This window comes from Drosophila elegans, unplaced genomic scaffold, assembly GCF_018152505.1.
Source record: "Drosophila elegans isolate 14027-0461.03 unplaced genomic scaffold, ASM1815250v1 contig_377, whole genome shotgun sequence".
Lineage (NCBI taxonomy): Eukaryota > Metazoa > Arthropoda > Insecta > Diptera > Drosophilidae > Drosophila > Drosophila elegans.
The window spans coordinates 194,540-218,048 of NW_024545760.1; the positions used below are offsets into that span (position 1 = coordinate 194,540).

Here is a 23,509-nt window from a genome sequence, read left to right on the forward strand (position 1 = left end):
CTGGCCAATTACAATTAAGTTTGGCCAACGGCGACGGCGACCAAGAGCAGCAACCAATAATATGAAAGAACGTCAGCAGAAACATCAACAGCGGCAGAGACGGCGGCAGCGATGGAGCGACGCGTAGCTATAAAAACAATTGTTTAATCTAAGTAAGTTAGTTCTTAATCTAACTCAATAAAGGAAAGTTTGATTTTTTTTATATAAAAATCATAACCAATCTTTTAACTGGCGCCCGAACAGGGACCTGATTAAAACCGCGAAAGGATAACAAGTTCCGCGTCTCGCGAAGTTCAGAAAGTAAAAAATTCTGACGTTTCGTTTCAAACCTCCGCCTAATCAGTGAGAAGTAAAAAACCAAAAATACCGAGATTCGGAAGTGCAAAAGTGCCGTTTAAAAAACGCCGCAAATTGTCACTCCTGAAAAAAAACAGGACTTGTACCCGGTGGAATAATCAGGCCAAATTTTATCGCCGTGATCCCTTTAGTATCTGTTCGAAGGGAACGTGAATTAAGGTACAGAGAAGGCCCCTTAGTAAACTCACACTCAGGAGAGATCGTTGCAGAGTGGGATAAAACGGAATCTGCCAAGCCTGTCATCACGAGAGCACGCCGAGATATGTTACTACTGTAAGAATAGTTTTAAGCAATTTATTAACAAAAACATAAAAAATATTTAATCGAAAAATATTCAAAGAAGAAAAAGTTTTACCCAAATATAAAGTATAGAAGACATATTTTAGTGAGTTAAAAAGAAAAAAAATCCAAAATATAGGGAAAATAAAAATTCCCACACAATAATTACAAAGGTAATAAAAAATCGCACACCCTAATTCTTAGAAGACAACTTCCGAATTCTGAATAACTAAAATTAAAAAATTAAATTAAACTTTTCGCTGCTCATATATCCATACCCAAAATGACCGAACAAGATTTGGCAGACAGACTCGCGAATCTTACCGGACCCTCATCAGCCAGTTCCACACAAATAAACACACGAATCATGACCGAGAGGGACATTGAGGAAAAAATAAAAACAATCTTAGAGACAAATCTCAGTAGACTAGTAAAGGAAATACTTAATCCAAATAAAGATTTTTCCAAATATACAGACCAAACAATTAAAAGAAAATTAACGCACAATCTTAGTGAGTTAGATAAATTACCAGACATTGTTCGGACACTTAGAGACTTTTCAGGAAACAAAAGTGAATATTCATCATGGAGGAAAAGTGTCGAGAGGGTGTTAAAAATCTATGAAAACAGAATTGGTTCACCAAAATATTATGGAATTCTTTTAGCAATCCGTAACAAAATTACTGGTCAAGCGGACGCAGTATTAGAATCATATAATATCCCCTTAGATTGGACAGCTATTTCAAAATGCCTAACAGCGCATTTCGCCGACAAGCGCGACTTAAAGACCTTAGAATATCAACTATATGCTCTTAACCAAGGTAACAATACTATAGATGAATATTATCAGGCAGTCTATCAACAATTATCACTAATTCTGAACCAAATTGGCAGCTTAGATGCCTCACAAGAAACTATACAATCTCTGACAGCCATGTATAGGGAAAAAGCCTTAGACACTTTTGTCAGAGGACTTAATGGAAACCTGGCACAATTGCTGGCCATTAAAGAACCACATGACTTAGGACACGCTCTACATTTATGCAGTCTGCTAGAGAATCAAAATGCTAGGAATAACCAGACACCAAAAACTCCGTATTTAGGGAGGGCACCCATGCTACCACCTAAACCTCAACAACCATATCGGATGGTAGCCGTCAACCAAAATTTCCATCCGCATCTCTACCATAACCCAAACCAATCCGGAAAACCCCTAATTACTCAAACTAACCAATTCAAATCTTATAGTCAACCTTATACAAACCAATCCGGTGTAGTAGCGTCCTATAACATACCAAAACCTCCGCCACGACCACAACCGAAACCGGTACCTATGGACGTAGATCAGTCAGTTCGATCACGTCATATAAATTATATGAACAAACCAGCAAATAATGATTATGCAGGGAAAAGACCTCTCAGCACCGCCAATGCCCCAAATAATAATAAGATGCCAAGACAGTTCCATATTCAACCAGAGACAGGAAGTAACGCGCAGCAAAATTCAGATGAAGCTCCATCAAGTTCAGAACAAGAGTATTATCAGTTGGCAGAAGAAAATAACGTTAACGAACTTCAGGAGGAATATGTATGGCAAAGCGATAACGAACAACAAGAATACATAGATATGTCAGAACTTTATTTTTTAGAATAAATCGTTCCTCACTACCTTACTTTAAAGTAACCACGGGGAACGGAAAAATTCTAAAATTCTTAATCGACACGGGCTCTAATCAAAATTATATTCAAAATCAATTAGTACCAAATCCAAAGCCAAATGAGAACACTTTTTCAGTTAGTTCAGTCGGTGGTAACAATAAAATAACACAACACGCAATACTTAAGCTCGCTAATATTTCGGATACACCCATGAAATTCTTTTTACTAGACACCCTGAAAACCTTTCATGGTATCTTGGGCAATGACACAATGAAAAGACTAGGAGCAATAATAGATGTAAAAAATGATATATTAATTCTCGGAAATAAACGCAAAATTAAAATTCATCAACTAGCGACACAAGCAGTAAATACAATTGGACCGCAAGTCAGCCATATGACCGAGTCACAAAAATCAATAATAAAACTCCTCGTACAAAGCCACAAAATCCTCTTCGCAGATCCCGATTCAAAGTTAGCATACACAACTAAAGTAGTAGGTGAGATCAGAACTTCATCAGGTTCTCCAGTTTACGGAAAACATTACCCATACCCAATATCACTCAAACAAGAGGTAGAAAAACAAATAACTGAGATGCTAAGAGATGGTATTATAAGACCTTCAAGATCACCATATAATGCACCAGTCTGGGTAGTTCCGAAAAAGTCCGGCCAGTCCGAAGAAAAAAAGTACAGATTAGTAATTGATTATAGGAAACTTAATGAAATTACTATCTCAGATCGGTATCCCATACCCGAAATTGGATAAATTATTGCGCAACTCGGGGACAACAAATATTTTTCGGTATTAGATCTTAAGAGCGGTTTTCATCAAATACCACTGAAAGATACAGACATAGAAAAAACAGCATTCGCGGTAAATGGCGGAAAATATGAATTTACGAGACTCCCATTCGGTTTGAAAAATTCCCCTTCCATTTTTCAAAGAGCGTTAGACGACATATTGAGAGAATACATAGGGAAAATTTGCTATGTATACGTTGATGATATTAAAGTCTTTAGCAAAAACGAAGTGGAGCACGGCAAAAACTTGGAAAGAGTATTTTCAACGCTACAAAACGCAAATATGAGGGTTCAATTAGAGAAATGCCATTTTTTTAAAAACGAAGTAGACTTCTTGGGGTACACAATATCAGAAAATGGAGTAAAAACCAACATAGATAAAATAAAAGCGATTACAAAATTTCCAGTCCCAAAAACATTAAAAGATCTCCGTTCCTTTTTGGGCATGACAGGTTATTATAGGCGGTTCATAAAAGATTACGCCAAAATAGCAAAACCCCTAACCATTCTTCTAAGAGGCGAAGCAGGCCGGATATCTAAGACCAAGTCAAGCAGAACTGCTATCAACTTGAGCAAAGATGCGATTACAGCATTCGAGAAACTTAAAAATACTCTCGTCTCCAGGGAGGTTACCCTTGCCTATCCAGATTTCGGAAAAGAATTTTAATTGACTACTGACGCTTCAAGTTACGCAATAGGCGCAGTATTGGAACAAAATCATAGGCCAATAACGTTCATTTCACGTACCCTGTCAAAGACTGAAGAGAACTACGCAACTAACGAAAGAGAGATGCTCGCGATCGTTTGGGCGCTCCAAAGTTTAAGACATTATCTTTACGGGTATTCAAAAGTGGTAATATACACGGATCACCAACCCTTGAGTTTTTCGAATAGCGTAAATAACCATAACGCTAAGCTTAAACGCTGGAGAGACCTCATTGGCGAGTATAACCACGAGATCAGGTACAAGCCCGGAGTAGCTAATGTGGTAGCGGACGCGTTGTCCCGGGCCCCCGCAGAAATTAATTCAATCAGCTCCTCAGCATCAGCCAATAGCGACGAAAGCTCGTCACACAACCTCATATTTTCAGTAGAAGCTCCAATTAACGTATTTAAAAACCAATTATTATTACTGACTGCCGATACAGAATCCTATAGCTTCGAAATGCCATTCCCAACATACCACAGACACATAATAAAACAAAAATCTTACACGGAAGAAAAACTTATTGCAATTTTAACTAGTAAACTTGATCCGAAGCTTATAAACGGAATCATTACATCCGAAGAGGTAATGGGAAAAATTCAAAACATTTACCCTACCTATTTTAAATCATACAAGGTAAGGTTTACTCAAAACGAAATAGACGACGTAACTTCGGAGTCCCAACAAAACGAAATAATTATCCTCGAACATAAACGAGCCCATAGAGATGCAAAAGAGAACAAATTACAAATTTTGAAGAATTATTTCTTTCCACAGCTTACCAAGAAAATCCAAGCAATAGTTCAAGCCTGTCAAACTTGTAAAGAATCAAAATACGATAGACACCCCCCAAAAGGAGAAATCCAACCGACCCCTATTCCTAATTACCCAGGAGAAATAGTTCACATAGATATTTATATTACCGAAAAACATAGAGTCTTAACGGGAATTGACAAGTTTTCAAAATATGTTCAAGTAAAAATTTTAGAGTCAAGAGCATCTGAAGATATTAAAAATCCGTTGAGGGAAATGTTAATTGCTTTCGGTATGCCGAAATGGATAATAATGGACAACGAACGATCATTTGGCTCAGCAGCAATAAAGTTTATGTTAGAAGATGAACTCAAAATATCATTACACACCACCGCACCGTACGCATCGACAAGTAACGGACAAATAGAAAGGTTTCATTCAACCCTATCTGAAATCATGCGGTGTCTCAAAAAGACAACGGGAGCATATCATTTGAAGATTTAATCTTTAAAGCAGTTCAAGAATATAATAAATCGATACATTCTGTAACAAAAGAAAGACCCATAGACATATTTTTCAGAAGCACAATCTCTAGTTCAACAGAAGACATAGAAAAGAAACGAGAAGAAATAAAAAAGAAAATTAAAAATAAACAAACAGCCGACCTCGAATACCATAATCAAGGAAAAATATTACCAAAACTTTTTAAGCCAGGCGAAACTGTACATGTAAAAATAGATAAAAGATTAGGAACTAAACTTACACCTAGATACAAAACCGAGAAAGTAGCGGAAAATAGAACGACCACCATTAAAACACAAACCGGAAAAATCATACATAAAAATAATATAAGAACATAATTTTTCAGATTATTTTTACCAACATGCTTGGGAATAACTACAGTCCTCGACTATTCCAATTCACAGAACAATTCACGACTATCAGATCTTAGAAGACAAGATAAATGAGCAGCTAGAAAACAACAATAGACAAGTAGTAATTAACAGATTAATTAATCAAAAAATAAACCAACTTACTAACGCTACTAATGCAATGTTGAAAATTACCCAGAGCTCGGAAGAAATCATAAATCAGAAAGCAAATATTTTAAAGTATAAAATTCAATTAATAAAAGAAGAAATAATTAACATAATATACGCAATTACATGGGCCAAATCTAATACAATTAATTCATTTGTACTTACAAACACAGAAACCAAAATAGTGGAAGAAATTTTTAAAAAAGAAAATAACTTATTTTTTAACATAGAAGAATTATTGGAATTTGCTCGAATCAAGTTAGCCACAAATGGCAACGACCTATTTACATTATTAGCTTACCAACCATTGAATCAGATAATTGTAGAACTTTAAAAATTAAAGCAATAAAAAAAGCCCAAATAATCAATGATATAAAATATGAAAATTTTTTAGAATGTAAGAGACAATTATTGGCAATAATTAAACCTTGTGAATCCTGTAATGATAAGACAATTTGTAATTCAGAAAATTTGTTAGATTTAAGCAATGATACTTGCGTAAACGCTCTATTAAACCTTCGAGATCCAGAATGTAAGATGATCAACAATCAACATATACCGGATTTCGAAGAAATACTACCGGGCACCATCCTGCTAATCAACTTCAATGGACCAGTCTCACTAGATGAAAAACTTCTACAACTGCAAGGCTCTTTCATAATACAATATCGTAATTCGACGGTAACAATTGGTGAAACCATCTTCATGTCAAAGGAAATCAACGTAGTCGAACCAGAACCTCCGTTATTCCAACTATTGGGCGAAAAGACTAAGTTAGAGGAAGTTCTCTCACTACAAATGGTCAAGGAACTCAACATTAACAACACAAAAGCGCTGGAAAAATTAAGAAGCAAGGCAACCATAGAATCTTCCGTTAGCTACGGATCCGCCATCATCCTACTACTACTTATAATAGGATCAATCATGGAACTCCTACGAAGACGTAGGTCAACGGAAAGGACACCAGTTTCCGTGCCAGAAACGCAAGAAAAGCCCACGCACTCCGGACCTGTACTCTACTACGTTGCGACCGAGGACAGTCGCGTTTAAGGAGGGAAGAGTTAACACCCAAAATAATACAATTTCTCAGACAGAGGAAATGAGTAAGCATTGATTGCACAACAAACAGCAAAGCAATGCCCTCAATAATAGAATTTCCCAAACCGAAGAAGAGAGCATTAATTGCACAACTAACAGCAAAGCAATGCTCTCAATAAAGTTCTAACGAACTTAGCTTGCACCTTTTGGTCAGCGATCGTGGGAATGCAGAATAGCCAATTTCCAAAGTTGATCGAACTCAACTTAGTGCATACAACAAAAACTATAATTAAAATGCACTGGCCAATTACAATTAAGTTTGGCCAACGGCGACGGCGACCAAGAGCAGCAACCAATAATATGAAAGAACGTCAGCAGAAACATCAACAGCGGCAGAGACGGCGGCAGCGATGGAGCGACGCGACGCTATAAAAACAATTGTTTAATCTAAGTAAGTTAGTTCTTAATCTAACTCAATAAAGGAAAGTTTGATTTTTTTTATATAAAAATCATAACCAATCTTTTAACTTATATTATGGAGAGATTCTCCTGAAGATAAGATAAAGTCCTATAAATTAAAAACAGTAACCTATGGTACTGTCTACTAGAGTTCTGGTAGATATAGCAGATAAGTGTAAAAATAAAGAAATTGGTAATATAATTAGAAATTACTTCTACATGGATGATCTCATGACAGGAGCCGATTCAGTGAAAAACGCCATTAATATTATAGAGCAGATTTCCAGCGAATTTAATAAAGTTAACCTGAATTTAAGGAAATGGATTTCTAACAAACCAGAAATATTAAAAGTTGTAGAGGTTACAGGTGATAACAAGTTAATAACTATAAAAGAAAATTCCGCAGTTGCATCTCAACTCAGGAAAGAGGGAATTGAGTGGCATTTTATTCCCCCGGCAGGACCTCACTTTGGAGGTATCTGGGAGGCCGGAGTGAAATCTATGAAACACCATCTAAAACGGGTTATTGGTGACGGTAGTCTGACATACGAAGAGATGTCGACATTGTTATGCCAAATAGAAGGAGTTTTGAACTCACGCCCCCTATATTTATCAGATAATGATATAGAGGACAATGAAGTTCAAACACCAGGACACTTTCTGATAGGACGACCACCGCTGGATGCGATTGAGCCCATAAATATGAATGAAAAAATAGGGAATTTAGATAGGTGGAAATTAATTCAAAAAATGAAAAGAGATTTTTGGGTGAAATGGAAAAGAGGACTACTTACATACACTCAAACAGATAGGGAAGATGTGTTATCATCAGCGTATATAGGCGATATCACGGATATACCGAAAATTTTTTGGAGCCCATTTGAGAACCACTCAACCAACCATAGTGCAGAAATTGATAGGCGATCAAAAGAATTAGCAAATTTAAAAGAAACACATATAGAATTGAGGGGATTAAGTGTACATCATACATCTGGTCATACCTCTCTAATTATATGTATGTTGATCGTTGTAATTTTAATTATATATGCAATACGTAAGTGTAGCATTAACAGGCAATTGCAAGCCATAACTTTTGGAGGCCGTTTACAAGATGCTTAATTATTTAAAGCGTAATTATTAAATAAATAAAATGTTTGTCTATTGTAAAATTTTGTATTTTATATGTCAATTAATAAAAAAAACTGCACCTTAATCTTGGTGGCCCTCGGCAGAATGTTCACACATGAACACGAATACATATAAGTATATGAGCTGAATGGAGCAGCCACTTGTAAATTGAGCTCCTGTGAGCTATTTGTATTTATTATAAAATTTCATCCTAACGCTACAAGTTTAAGTATAAGTTATGCCCTAGTCACTAAGAGTTTGCAAATATTTAGTTGTTACATTATACTTAAGACTAATTTACATAAAAACTAACCTAAGTCGCCTTCTATTTTTACTTTAATTTACGTAATAGTGTTTTTAAGGTGTGTGAATAGTTTTATCTTGAATTGCGTGGCACTGCTAATATTTTTAAAATGGTTTGGGAGCTGATTCCATGATCGAATAGCATTAATTAAAAATTGTCTTTCAGATGTCAATGATCTAGGTCTTATGCAAGTAAGATTGTTTGCTCATCTAGAGGATGTAAATTAAAGTTTTTCGAAAAGATACGAGAGTTCTTTTTGAAAAATAATTTTATGCAGAAAAATTAAGTTTCGCATCTTTATCCATTCATTTAGCGAGATATCGAATATTTTCAGCGAAAATTCGAATACGTGACCTCTATGTGGTTGGTTGAATATATACCTGGCTATGCAATTAAATAGAACTTTAATTTTGTTTTAACTGGTAGTGTCACAGTTTTAAAAAACTTCTACTCCATAAAATAAAGTTTTTAGTTACGGATAATGTCCTTAATATGCCATATGTTTTCCCTACAGACTTTTTAATATGATCATTCCAGGTAAGAGTTCTGTTGAATGTAAAACCTAAGTTTACAGCTGTATCAACGTTCTCAGTGGCTGAAAATTGTTAAAAATTATCTTTCTTTTACTTATGACTAGACATTTTGATTTTGATGGGTTGATCCCAAGTCCATTGTTGCCGGCCCACTCATTTACACGTTCAAGTTCTCTGTTACAAACATTTATACATTCATTTATTCTGTTTAAAGGACGACTCACATACATTTGGACATCATCAGCATACAAGTGTACTTACATTCAGATAACGCATTGGGAAGGTCATTAACATATAAGGTAAACAATAAGGGACCAAGCACAGACCCTTGGGGTACACCACGATTAACATTTTCATATGAAGACGAAACGCTAGACAGTACAACAGATTGACGACGATTTTGTAGGTACGAAGACACAAGTTTGACAGAAGTTTTAGAAAACATAAACATAATACTTAGTTTTGCACAAAGGACATTATGGTTTACTGTATCGAAGGCCTTACTATAGTCCAGTAAAACTAAGAGTGTAACATTGTTTTCGTCTATTTGTTCCCTTATGTCGTCTGCAATTTTTAAAATAGCTTAAAAACCAGACTGACTGACCAGACTTAGTAAGCATTGCATTGTCGGACATAAATTTATTAATTTGATCAGCCATGAGATTCTCAAATACCTTTAATAGGTATGGTAAAATGGAGATGGGTCTGTACTCATTATTTGATTTAGGAATTGGAATTATTTTTGCCGCTTTCCAACAGTCCGGATAAATAGATTTTGTCAGTACAGTATTAAAGGTATAGGTTATGTATGGCAGGATTTTTGGCAGCAGAATTTTTATGAATTTATGGTTTATGTTGTCAGACCCAGTGGCGTCACTCTTAATTCTTAGTATATTTTGAAGGACATCACACTGATTAACACACAAAAACCTAAATCTAATATCACAGACAGTTTCAGGTACAAATCGTGGGTTCAGATATTTATTTTCAGTGATTTCAGGTACCGTGCAGCTTAAGAACTTTTTATTAAGTTCATTTACATTCATGTCTTGTTCAAGTCTTGGTTTAACTTTGCATATTCCCAGGTTTTTAATTATTTTCCATGTCTAAGCAGTGGAAGATGCGTTGTTGAATTTATGGGAATAGAAATTTGCCTTGGCGGTTTCAGTAAGTTTGGTCACTTTTTTTCTCAATGACTTGAACACTGCGTAAGCTTGAGGTGTCCTGTACCTTCTCCACTTATTGTACGCCCCGTCACGCTGTAATATTGCGTCTTTGATGTTTCTTTGGAACCATGGTTTTTCAGAAAAACGAATAACTTTGCTACGAACAGGTACGAGACAGTTATATAAATAACAAATATTGTTTTGTAAAAGGTTAACTTGTTCGTCTACTTCGGAAAGGGAATAAATGTCATTCCAATTGCACAAATTGAAGGTGGAGTCCAAAAGGTCATAGTTGATATTTCTAAAGTCCCTAAAAACTATTGGATGGTCAAGGTATTGTAGGTCAAGTGCGTAAGTCAAGTATATGAGGTCGTGTTTTGAAAACGATGGGACAATAAGTTGGTCATATGTAGCTACTTTGTCTGTATTAGACACAAAAAATAAAAGTGAGTTGCGGGTTTTGGTAAAATGCGTAGAGGGACACAAAGTTAACCAACTTCATCCCCAGCGATTCCATGTCCTCTGCAAGGTGGGATTCCCTTAAAATATCGCTATTAAAATCGCCTGTTATAATGACGTCTGAATAATTTATTGACACGTCAGGAATGATGTTTAAAAATTGTTCATAGTCAATCCGGCAGTTAGGTCGGTATATACACCCAATTAGTAGCTTATCAGCATATATTTGGCATCTAATTTCTATAAATAAGTATTCAATTGCACTACTGGTTGAGTGTTTACATATAAACGTGGAACATAACTTTTTACTAACATATATTGCAGCCCCACCCCCATGACAATCACGATCAGAGCGATGCAAATTATAGCCATCACATTCAACTAAAACATCACACAATTAGGTCACAGAATGTTTTTAGCTACAAGTGCTATCAGGGTAATTGTGATCTCCCTTATCGCACTTAAGAATTTTTTCTCAGTTTAGGGATAAAAAAGTCACTCCGTGTGTTATTAGAAATAAGATAATGACTTCAAATACAAAATTTTATGAGTTCTGTGCATGTCACTTGTCAATGGAGCCAGAGCCATAAATTACGATCTGTTACTTAAAATCCAAGGGAACAGTTGTCAGCACTTGTGATCTGTAAGTGCAGGCCACTTAAGCCTCTAAATATTATCACTTTAAATGTTTCCCACACTACACAAAGGACATGTGCGGGGGTCAAAATATAGCTCTCCCGCTCAGGGCAAAACGGATGCGGTAGATAAGAATAGCATACGAATCACACCAATGTTACTTGCTAAGAATCTTATTGAAATATAAACAGTTTGAAATTATAACTCAGCAAATGTAGACGTCTTTTATTAGATCGCTCTAACAATTTGTAAGAATGTAAGAGACAATTATGTAATTGAATGTAAGACAATATGTAATTCAGAAAATTTGTTAGATTTAAGCAATGATACTTGCGTAAACGCTCTTTTAAACCTTCGAGAACCAGAATGTAAGATGATCAACAATCAACATATACCGGATTTCGAAGAAATACTCCCAAACACCATCCTGCTAAACAACTTCAATGGACCAGTCTCACTAGATGAAAAAATTCTACAGCTGCAAGGCTCTTTCATAATACAATATCGTAATTCGACGGTATCAATTAGCGAAACCATCTTCAAGTCAAGGGAAATCACGTAGACGAACCAGAACCTCCGTTATTCCAACTATTGGGAGAAAAGACTAAGTTAGAGGAAGTTCTCTCACTACAAATGGTCAAGGAACTCAACATTAACAACCCAAAAGCGTTGGAAAAATTAAGAAGCTAGGCAACCATAGAATCTTCCGTTAGCTTCGGATCCGCCATCATCCTACTACTACTTATAACAGGATCAATCACGGAACTCCTACTAAGACGTATGTCAACGGAAAGTACACCAGTTTCCGTGCCAGAAACGCAAGAAAAGCCCACGCATTCCGGACCTTTACTCTACTACGTTGCGACCGAGGACAGTCGCGTTTAAGGAGGAAAGAGTTAACACCCAAAATAATACAGACAGAAGAAAAGAGTAAGCATCGATTGCACAACAAACAGCAAAGCAATGCCCTCAATAATACAATTTCCCAAACCGAAGAAGAGAGCATTTATTGCACAACTAACAGCAAAGCAATGCCCTCAATAAAGCTCAAACGAACTTAGCCACGTGCGCTGAGCTTGCACCTTTTGGTCAGCGATCGTGGGAATGCAGAATAGCCAATTTCCAAAATTGATCGAACTCAACTAAGTGCATACAATAAAAACAATAATTAAAATGCACTGGCCAATTACAATTAAGTTTGGTCAACGGCAACGGCGACCAAGAGCAGCAACCAATAATATGAAAGAACGTCAGCAGAATCACCAACAGCGGCAGAGACGGCGGCAGCAATGGATCGACGCATAGCTATAAAAAACAATTGTTTAACCTAAGTAAATCAGTTCTTAATCTAACTCAATAAAGAAGAGTTTGATTTTTCATAATCAATCTTATATATACCTGTTCATGTTTGAACATTCTGTCTAGGGCCAGCAAGATTAGAGATGTTTTTAAAATTGACATTTAAAATACAGAATTTAATAATATACAAACATTTCGTTCATTTAAAAATTACGTTTTATTAATTAAGCATTCTGTGCAGGCCATATTTCCTGTTTTTGCTACACTTTTGTACTGCATGTATAGTTAATATTACAACGATTAACATACTAACATAACTATAGAAGTATGACCAGATATGTGATTCTTTAAATGTGCTTACTCTTTTGATAATCTATCAATTTATGCACTATGGTTAATTGAGTGGTTCTCAAATGGGCTCCAAACAATCCGGTATATCCGTGATATCGCCTATATACGCTGATGATACCATATCTTACGTTTCTGTTTTAGAATATATTGTTCCACTAAAATATTATCGTCTGTGCGAGCTGTGCAATCCGAGTTAAAATTCCTTCCTCTGGCAAATTGACTAATATCTTGTTTGAACTTTCGTATTGAATTCTTATTTTTGCATTCATACGAACCTTAAAGTGTCTAATTCAAGTCTAACATTCGCTTATATACACAACAAGTTGGTCTACCTGGCTTGAGTGGTCTTAACTCACATCCCAAATCGTTGGCATTACTCCACGGCCAATTTCCTTCACAAACTCTTCTTTGAGCCTGCCACTTTTGGCACTTATTCAAAGAGGTTTCCGTCATTAAATGATATGAGTTGACCTCAAAATTGTACACTAAATACTCTGAAATTAAATTAGCTTTTAACAAACTCTCTTCTGACCTAATTAGAACTGGAATTACCCTATATAATTCCGATGGATGTCTGCTAAATAATGATATTTTAACATTTATTATCAATTTTTTTTTCCACAAACAAGCCCCCAGCTGTTAAAAACGTATATACCTCCTTTAGTTCTGTTCCAGTGTTTTTCCCTGGCAAAACAAATTTTTCAGAAAGATTTTCTTTGATTTTAGATATTTCCCCTTTTAGTTGGCCTAAGTATATTAGTGTTATGCCGGCCATGATTTAAATCAATGAGTAAGTTTATTATACCTGTTTGTGTCTTTTCACAATCTTCAATTAAACTAGTCAACTGTTACCATAAACAAATTTATAGATTCCTTGTAAGCATAGTAACTTTCTTAAAGTATAGTCTTCATATTCTATATTAGTTTGTTCATGTATTTGAAATTACTATTAACTTCTTCATTTCTTTTGTTGGTTATGTTGGTTATCTAACAAATTTCGCATATATTGTTCCATTTGTACCTTATCGTCTTCATCCATTATTCCAAACAGAATGTGATAAAGGGACCCCATAAACCGAAAAGTAGCTCGTTTCTTTCTTGGTTTGCTATGAGCCAAAAACAATGTATTATTTTTTTCTAAATCAGTCAGTTGTCTAATGTATTGCCTAAAAACCTTCGAAGCTATAAAGCTTCTCACATACCCGTCTACTATTGCTTACTAGAGTGCTTCCTTTGCTCATCATTTTAAAATAAGCATCCATATTGTAAAAAATGACTAAATTCCAAGAGGAAGAGACAATTTCCACTTCGCCCATTGGATCCAAATATACAGCTGACGATTTATTTATCGTTTCAATTTTATATTTAGGTTATTTTCTGAAGTATGTGCTGCATTAGACATTTGACAAAATATCATCAATATCACCATACTCATTATCAACCCCTAGCTTGGATATCCAGAACCACCCCTGGTTATCCATTTTGATTTGGCTTCTTCTTCGTTATTTTCGGCAGCTCTATTCCTATATCGTTATTTTTGGCAGCTTTATTCCTATAAAAGGGCAAATTTTGCTGATCGGTCGAGAAATGCATGCATCTTGCATCTTTACTACCCGAACTTTCTCATCCTTACCTTTATGTACTACTTCTATCTTTCTTAACGGCCATCTCGATGGATGACAACATTCATCCTTTATTAGAACTACTTGTCCCTTTTTTATAATGGTCATACCAAGCGATTATATCGATATCAAACATATTGTAAAAACATAATTTATTTGAAATTGTAATAAAAGAAAAGTCTGTTACGTCGGTGTATTATTGCCCAGTCCAAAGGACTTGGGCCGGAGGAGTTGCGTCCTGGGTAAGCACGCTGTGTGCCGGCTCAGCTCGCCGGACGGGGTGGGTTCTTTGGAAACCACTCCCTCCTCTACCTAACAAGAATTAATTTATCGTGCCTTAGGAAAAATATAAAGCTCGTTCAGTTCGTTTTGTCATTTGTCGTCGCTGCCCACAAGCTTCTCAAAAAGCTATCTCAAGCGCTTGACCGAATTTCGATCGGCAGCGTGTGGCTATTTTACCCTGCCCTTTCATACGTTCCGTATGCCGATGGATCCTTGCCGGCCACTGCAATTCGTCAGTCAAAAGTTACGTCATTGTTCTTGACCCGAGTTTTTCCATTTGCGCCAGCTTTCCCTTTTATAGACATTTACCAAGACATTATTGAGTTCGCCTTCACATTATAATTTATTGAAAAGTTTTTTCATTTAATAAGGTGCCAAATTAATTAAATAGAGAAATATTCTAGGCGGTGTATAAAATACTTGTATGAAGAATGAATATAAATTAAAGAGTACTATTTGGAGTTAGTTATAAAAATAAAAATAAGGATATTACATGACTCTAATTTTAATGTATGAGGATTATATATATGTACCCTGTGAATTAAAAATGAAAAACCCAAAAATGGGAAAAAATTATTTAAAAAGAATGAAACGAAGATGAATTAAAAAATGTTTTTAAAAATGAAAAACCCAAAAATGGGAAAAAATTATTTAAAAAGAATGAAACGAAGATGAATTAAAAAATGTTTTTAAAAATGAAAAACCCAAAAAAGGGAAAAATTATTTAAAAAGAATGAAACGAAAATGAATAAAAAAATGTTTTTAAAAATGAAAAACCCAAAAAAGGGTAAACAATTTTTAATACGGCGTTATGTGTGTGAGAGTGCATAAAAATGTGTGTAATACAACTACCCGCCGCGGTGGGGATGCTGCCTTTCGCAGCTGGCGGGCCCAAAAAACGTTGTTATAGAACAATAAAACAGTGAACCTGCCGCGGCGATATGTTCACGCACCTCTAAGTGTGGCGTATTCGCGGCACAAAAAAAACAGTGTATAAAACAAAAGAAGCAATAACCCGCTGCGGCGTTAAGTCCACTCAAGTGAGTAGCTTAATCGCGAGCGTAAAAATTGCATTATTAATAGAGAAGAAAAAGCTTTGGCAACAAATAAATATAATAAAAATAATTATTTTAGTCTGAAATAGGAGTTAGCACTGGAAAATAATTGGGAACATTTTTTTCCAATTCTTTTTTAATGTTGTTTTTGGATTCAAACTAGGGAAAAGCCGAAGGTGATAATAAAACCAAAATAATAAAATAAAAAAAGTGGTGTGTGGCAATCTGCTGGAAAGGCTCACGAATGTGGAATGCATTCAAATAGGTCTGCCCAGTAGATTGTGTGGCAACCGTACCTTGTAAGGCGAAACGCCAAAGCGGACAAATACAGACCACCGTGCCCAGTACCCAATAACCGCACCAAGAAAAACTCACACAAGTATTATCGCACAACGCCTCAAAAGGAAAAAATCTTACAAAACTATACGAATTTTTCACTAATCGAAAACAAAATATTAATAAAATATTTAATTTCAGAACTCTGTAAGAACACCACAAGACTACAAGAAAACGGCTAAAAACACACACAAATCAAAAAAAAAAAACCCACAGAATCTTTGCGAAGCGAAAAGGAACCAACGGGTGAGTGAAACGTTTAAATAAAACAATTTCCCCTAAATAAAAAAATAGAAAAAATAATAAGGAGACAAATTGTTACCCGTTAGGCCCATCTACATTTAAATTTTTTCACTCTATCCTTTCAAAATAAAATATACGGCCTGACCAAAGAAATTTTTTTTTTTTTATTTAGCAAAAATCAGAAAATAAAAAATTGAGGAAATGAAAGAAGTATTGAAACGCCTTGATGCCTCCATGACAATCTTGACTGCCCAAATGGTAGAGATGAAGAACGAGGCTAAGAAAGTAGGGAATAGAATAGGTACTCTCGAATCCGATTTCGAGAAACGTAACCTGGTGGCGGAAATACCGCTAACGCACCCACGCACTGAATACGAGCTTAAGGAATCATCAGTCATACCGGATTGTGTAAAGGAATTGGTAACATTTGAAGGAGACCCCGAGAAATACGTCGTTAAGCTGTATTCGACACTGATTCGGCTTAGATTGCATAAGTTTGCCCTGCGGCAGACGTAAAACATGTATCGCCAAGTGTTGGTGGTCGAAACTGACCGAAACTTCAGAACTCTCCTTGCCGATTAGGTGTTTAATGCGGCTAAGAGAAATGGCGCATGCTACAAAGGTTATTCAGAAAGATTTTTATGTTGACAGTTTGTCGACTGGCGCCGGACGCGATTAGGACCTGCAGGGCCATCGAGACGAAGTTTCTCAGGTTTTGCAAGAGGCTGGATTTACACTGGCAAAATGGTTTTCAAACTGCCAAGAGTTATCCGCAGCTGAAAGCGCTGTCAGCCACTTACGGCAGGCTCAGACCCTTGGCGTGGTTTGGTTTCCAGTTAAAAATTACTTTCAATTTCGGTTGGATGACGAAATGTTTTGTCGGTGATTGCAGGGCCAGTGGCAGTGCGTGTATTCCAATACGTGGAAGACTTTTAAAGCAACGCTTCTGCAGCTTCCGAAACGTAGGATACCTTCGTCAACACCGATCCGCAAGTTCCGATTTAATAAAATGGCTTCGCTGACGCTTCCATGCGAGCATATACTCAAACTGCTGGAGGTTTATAGGTGTTTTTATTGACCGCTAAATGAAAAGTAGCTCGCCTCAAGACTTTGCCTCGCCTTTAGCTGTGCGAGGCTCAAATTTTAGCAGATCTTTATATTCGTGTCAGGCCGTTGCTAAATTATCCCGTTTATCAAAACCCATCCTTCGTTGCTGGATTTTGTGTCAAGAGATTCAGGAATGGTCGGTGAACGCAATTTGGATACATGTTCCCAAGGTAGTTTACTTAGCAGACATTGTGTCTCGTGGATGTGACATTGATTAGTTAACAACGTCCGTTGGGTTCGGTGGTCCTCTGTTCTTGCTCGACACAGAAATTAATGTAAATCGACATTTTGAAATTCCGGCTGAAGTAGTCAAAGGAATTAGAAAAAGATGCAGAAAAGCAGTGGAGGATCAGGCGAGTGGTAGCAGATAAATAGGTTCGGGTGGCGGACGCAGGAAGGAGTATACCGACGAGCTGTCCATCGGCTGACCCCTTTGTCCGTGCTGCTTGAAGAACGTCGTCACTTCAGAGGAGGCGGTGTTTGCGCACTTGGCGGTTTTATTTGAAATTTCTAGTTGTAAGACGAGAGCGGGAGACAATTAAGCTATCATTCGCTCTTGCGAATTTGCCTTGTGTCTCGCCCCTTAGCTTAACATAGTTATGTTCGCCAAATAAATCCGTCCCTACTGCAATCACTCTTTGTTAATGAAAACTCGTAATAAACTTTCACCTTTTACTTACGTACTGTTCAGAAGAACACAAATAGTCATAAGCTGCAAGATTTTATGAGGTCTGGGTATGTCATGTTGATATATCTAGAGCCATAATTTACGAACTGTTACTCAAAACGAGACATGGGTGCAGCTCTTAGCACTTGTAATCTGTAAGTGCAGGCCACTTGAGGTGCCCAATATTATCGCCTAAGATGTGTCTCACAACCTGCTCCCCCTGTGCGGGGACAAAAGATAAGTCTCCCGCTCAGGCAAACAGATGCGGTCTCTGCGTTGGCTATAGACAAGACTAGAATAAGAATCTTAAAAACAATGTTTCGGTTTTTTTGTAACTACTGTTGTAGTACCCCGATGCCATAACCCAGAGTCTTTTCCATATAACTATGTGAATAAAAATCCCAAAGCACACAGTTCTTAGCTAAACGCCACCTGAAATCAGGCATTGTAGCGTTATTACCAGTCAGCACCCTCGGGGAGGGTAGTATTGGGATTTTCGCCAAACAAAAATTTTAAAAATTGTATGCGAAATCCATAATCTTATTTCTCATAAAAAATTATGTACAGCTCTTTGCTTTTACGGGGCTAAGAACATTTTGATATTGACAGGACTTCTGCAATGTTCAAACACCCTGTTTTTAATATTTTGCCAAGCACCATAATTAATGTATGTAAATTAATTTATTGTATTTTTTCATTCTTAGGAATATAAGGTTGAGCAATCACGATTTTTATTACACCTCTATTAGAAATATAATCGCAGTTGGAGCATTTAAAAATTTCTACATGCTTATGCTTAAAAAGTTGTTTAATTTGTTGCAAAGAAAGATAGATTGTAACGAACTTATTTTCTTGATTTATCTGATCGCTGCAAATATCGTGCGGCTAGCTCAGAAGCCTACCCTCTCTCCCGCAGACTTTAGAATTCGACGTATATGCTGCTCGAAAGTCGCTTGTTGTTCGTCGTCCTTGGTGTCCTCGTTGTCCTTGCTACGGATATGTTGACTGGCTCCGCTCCTTGTTGGCGTAGCGCTCGCGATTTGGTAAGCTGCCGTTCTGGGACTCTAGCGGATTAACTGCTGTGCTCTTAACGCATACGTCTTTCGAGACACTAGCTGAAGAAACGCGCGACCTTCCGGGCTAGTCGCACCAGGGCCTTGTACAATTCTTCCAGACCGATCAGGCAAACGCCGGATTTCGCCAATGCAGTCATTGTAGGCAGGCACGGTTCCTTGTCGAAGGACTCTATTTTTTTGCCCTCTGTGCACGGCACCAATATCAGAAGTCCGAAGTCCGGTGCCGTCCCGTTACTTCCTTCTGAACACGGCCCTTCGATGTTCCCTTTAATTGCCGCCTCTCTCTGACTCTCCCTGTCATTGTCTGGTGCTCAGGGCACCACTCTCTCCCCGCACTACCGTTACTAAGGGCGAATTCACCGCGTAACTGGTAACTGGTAAGCCACTGCTTGCATTCGTTTATTCTGCTTGCTTTTTAACTTTTGGGAAGTTATTCAACTCCTCAGAAGATGTCGACGGAAATCTCCACTATCTTGTTGTTCAATATTATCAAACATTTTTGACCGTAAATCAAAAATATCTATATTTATTCCACTCAATAAAGGGTTAGTGTTATTAAAAAATGCTGCCATTAAAATATTATTATTTTGATCGCTTAGCACTGTATCCCTAATAAACGTAAAATTTATTTGGCACTGAAAAGCAGAGTTCGAATAGCAATCTTTATTCCGTTTTTCCATACCACGTGTTTGACCATTTGCAAAAATAATATCACCAATAACAACAACTCCGGAAGTTATTGTTAGCCCTTGTTTCTTTGAATGGTTATGACATACGCCAAACATAAATTGTGTTCGAATTAAAAAATATTTTATTAATCTGAAATTTTGATTCAATGGGTTCAATTTCATGTTAATTTTCTTCAAACTGGACAGACATATTCGTACATTTATTTTTCTTATAAAATATAGCTGTATATGTTTATATTATTTATATTATTATAATTACAATTGCCAACAGCCATACCTAACGGTATGATCGATATCAAACATATTGTAAGAACATTATTTAATATGAAAAAAGTCAATGAATTTTGGCCGTTTGCAAAGGTGTTAAATCCTGTAGCGGCGCCTGAAGAACGTTTGTTTGTTTTGGCTTGAAAACTGGCGATTATTTTTGTATTTAGCGACCTTTAGAGAGTAGCCAGATGCCTAGCCAAATTTAGTGTCGGAAATTAGTGTTTAGCAAAAAAAATACTAATTAGTATTTTTGCGGGTGATGCCAGATAGTTCTACAATCAGCTGTTGCTGAGAAGCTTGTCCTAAGCCGTAATGGCGGATTTCTCAGCTGGCAGAAATTTCTAGAAAAGGCCGCAACCGACGCCGCCTGATTTTTTAACTTCCTTCTTAATTAAACCGGCGTGGCAGTCAGACGTGTGTAATTATATTCGTTCCCATTTGGCAAAGTGGTGAAAAAAAATGTATACACGCGGTATTTTTCCCGCGAATAATTCAAGCGAAATTTCGATTTCAAGCTGAATTTTCGATTTCTTTTAAAAGGCTGAAATTTTACATTTCCCGATACGGCAGCCACCGCCGCCACGGCGTACCAGCACAAGCGCATGTGCAATGGGCCCCGTTAACTTTCGCCAGCGTTCCAGGGAGCACTCACATCGGCCGGCAGTCCAAATCTGCCCTGTGGAGCACCCACGCTGCCCAGCGATCCGGATCTGCCCTGTGGAGCACCCAGGCTGCCCAGCAATTCGGATCCGCCCAAAGGAGCACCCCCGCTGCCCAGCGATTCGGATCCGCCCGGAGGAGCACCACCGTTGGCCAGCGATTCGGATCCGCCCTGAGGAGCACCCGCCTTTGCCAGCGAACCGCAGTGCCTTAGGGAGCACCCCAAATTTTGTTAAGTGATTAGCAGTTGAAACAGGGAGCACCCCAATTTTGTTCAGTGATCAGCAAGAGCAGGGAGCACTCTCTCACTTAATTTAACGAGAAATTATCTCGGCCAAATAAGCCTATAGGCTAGGAAAAAAAAATGTCCAATTAGATCGGCCCTAACCCAAATTCAAATTTAAAAAAAAAACAATGTAAAAACTACGCTTGGGCTCGATCTTAACCTCATTTGTAACCTAAAAAAAATCCAGCTTGCGAAAAATGTTCACGTGCATATCCGCCAACCAGGCTACACTGGAAAAAAATTCCTTAACATGTGCTAACGTAAATCAAAGAAAAAAAAATGTATTAAAAGAATGCGATTGAATATTGAAGTGACAATAATTTTGTTATGGAAAAAATTTAATTTAATTAAATAATTATAAGATTTAAATTAAGTTATGATTCATCTAGTGCGCGGTTAATTTACGGTTCCTATCTCCCTGCAAAAGTTTTCTTAAATTCGTTTTGTAAAAAAAAAAAAAAAAAAATTATGAAATGATTATAAGTGCACATATAATATAATATATATTATATTATATTATTTTATTATATAAAATAATAACCATGTCAAAGCAGAAATGCCTTGATTTCTTTTCCAGCCTGCCTGCGTCGGAAGATCAATCGTCCGCCGAGGAACCCGCTGTGTGAGTTGTTTTACCTTTATTTTGAATTATAAAAAAAAACCAAAATATCTGTGCCAATTATATTCTCATAAACAAAAAAAAATATACATATATATATCAATGCCGAAAATTTAAGAAATCCATTACTTCTAAAATTAACTATGAAAAAAAATGAATTAAACCAAAAAAAAAAAATGAATTTACACTGAGCATTTTTTTTCCTTTAAAAAGAAAAAATAATTAGTTTTAAATAAAATTAAAAGTAATTAACTAGCGAACCACTGATGAATGATGAATTAAGAATGAGTATTAATAATCATGAAAGAACAAATTATTGAATTTCCTTGAACATATAACTAGTTATTTATTTTTAAAGATCATTTTGTTTAATATACCCTATAATTATTTTTAACTATTTTTACTATACATATGTACTGTACATTAATAATTATATACACCTGTGAAGCCCAGTATTTACCCATGAGAATTTACGCGTATTATATTTTATCTTCTCTCGCCGAAATTGTTGTCCCTTTCGTAAATTATCTAAGAAAACTTAAATATGTTACTTGCAATTGAATTAAATATTAAAATGGAAGCTTAAAAAAAAAATCTAAATAACTGAACTCAGCTGATGTCTCTGCGGTCGTAGGGTATAAAAGGGATCACCAGAGTTATGCTCTAGCGGCAGGTGGTCATAGGTAGGGTGGGCAATATGCGAGCGTAATTTGGCTCTACGGCGTCGCAAACAACAAATTTCTCTCTGTTTCTTTTACACTATCTCCTTTCAATAATTTCTCAAAACTTTTCTTTTCTAATTTATGCATCTTTTCTTCCGGTTAAGTATCTAGCTTCTGATTTTGTCGCATGCACGCTCAATTCTGATTTTATTAATTGTAATACGTAGACAGTGTGAAGATCTGTACGAGCAATACCTCCACCCCCCAAGCCGACGAGCTAGAGCCGGAATATTTAGCGTGCGCAGCCAATACAGATCCTTGAAAACATTAAAGTACTTTGCACTTTAGTCGAACGTTACACGCTACAATCCATAACTTAGCTGCAAAATAAAATAAATCGATAAATAAAGATACATTCAATGCAATGCTAACAAAATAAATATGTATATCATATATGTAATTAATGTTCAATACACCTTATCTTGCCATCCCTTGGCAGAATGTTCAGAAGAACACAAATATTCATAAAGTATTATTATATGAGCTCTCTTTGAGCCATAATTTAAGAACTGTTACTTAAAACAAAACAAGGGTGCAGTTCATAGCACTAGTAATCTGTAAGTGCAGGTCACTTGAGCTAACATATCATCGCTTAAGATGTGCCCCTCACACTGCACCAAGGGCTCCTGTGCGGGGGACAAAAGATAAGTCTTCCGCTTAAGCAAACAGATGCGGTCTGCGTAGGCCATAGATAAGACTAGAGTAAGAATCTTGGAAACAATGTTTAAAAGAATAAAACAGTTTAATTCAGAACTCAATGTATAAGGTTGTTTCATTTAGTTTGCATCCCCTATTGCAGTCGCAAGACCATCGAATCATGTACTTAGGCCACTCTTAGGCCACACTCACGCACCCAGAACGGGCTGTCCCTGGAGAATAAATTGGTGTTGTGATCTCAAATCCCT

At 36.7% G+C, this 23,509-nt stretch overlaps 1 protein-coding gene across 1 annotated transcript; it reads left to right on the plus strand.

Annotated features, from left to right (window-relative positions):
• The first annotated feature begins 20,673 nt into the window (after nt 1-20,673).
• LOC108137525 lies at nt 20,674-21,679 on the plus strand. Its single transcript, XM_017259243.2, has 2 exons — nt 20,674-20,778; nt 20,858-21,679. Coding segments are annotated over exons 1-2 (336 nt in total). The 5' UTR covers nt 20,674-20,776; the 3' UTR covers nt 21,192-21,679.
• The last annotated feature ends 1,830 nt before the right edge of the window (nt 21,680-23,509 follow it).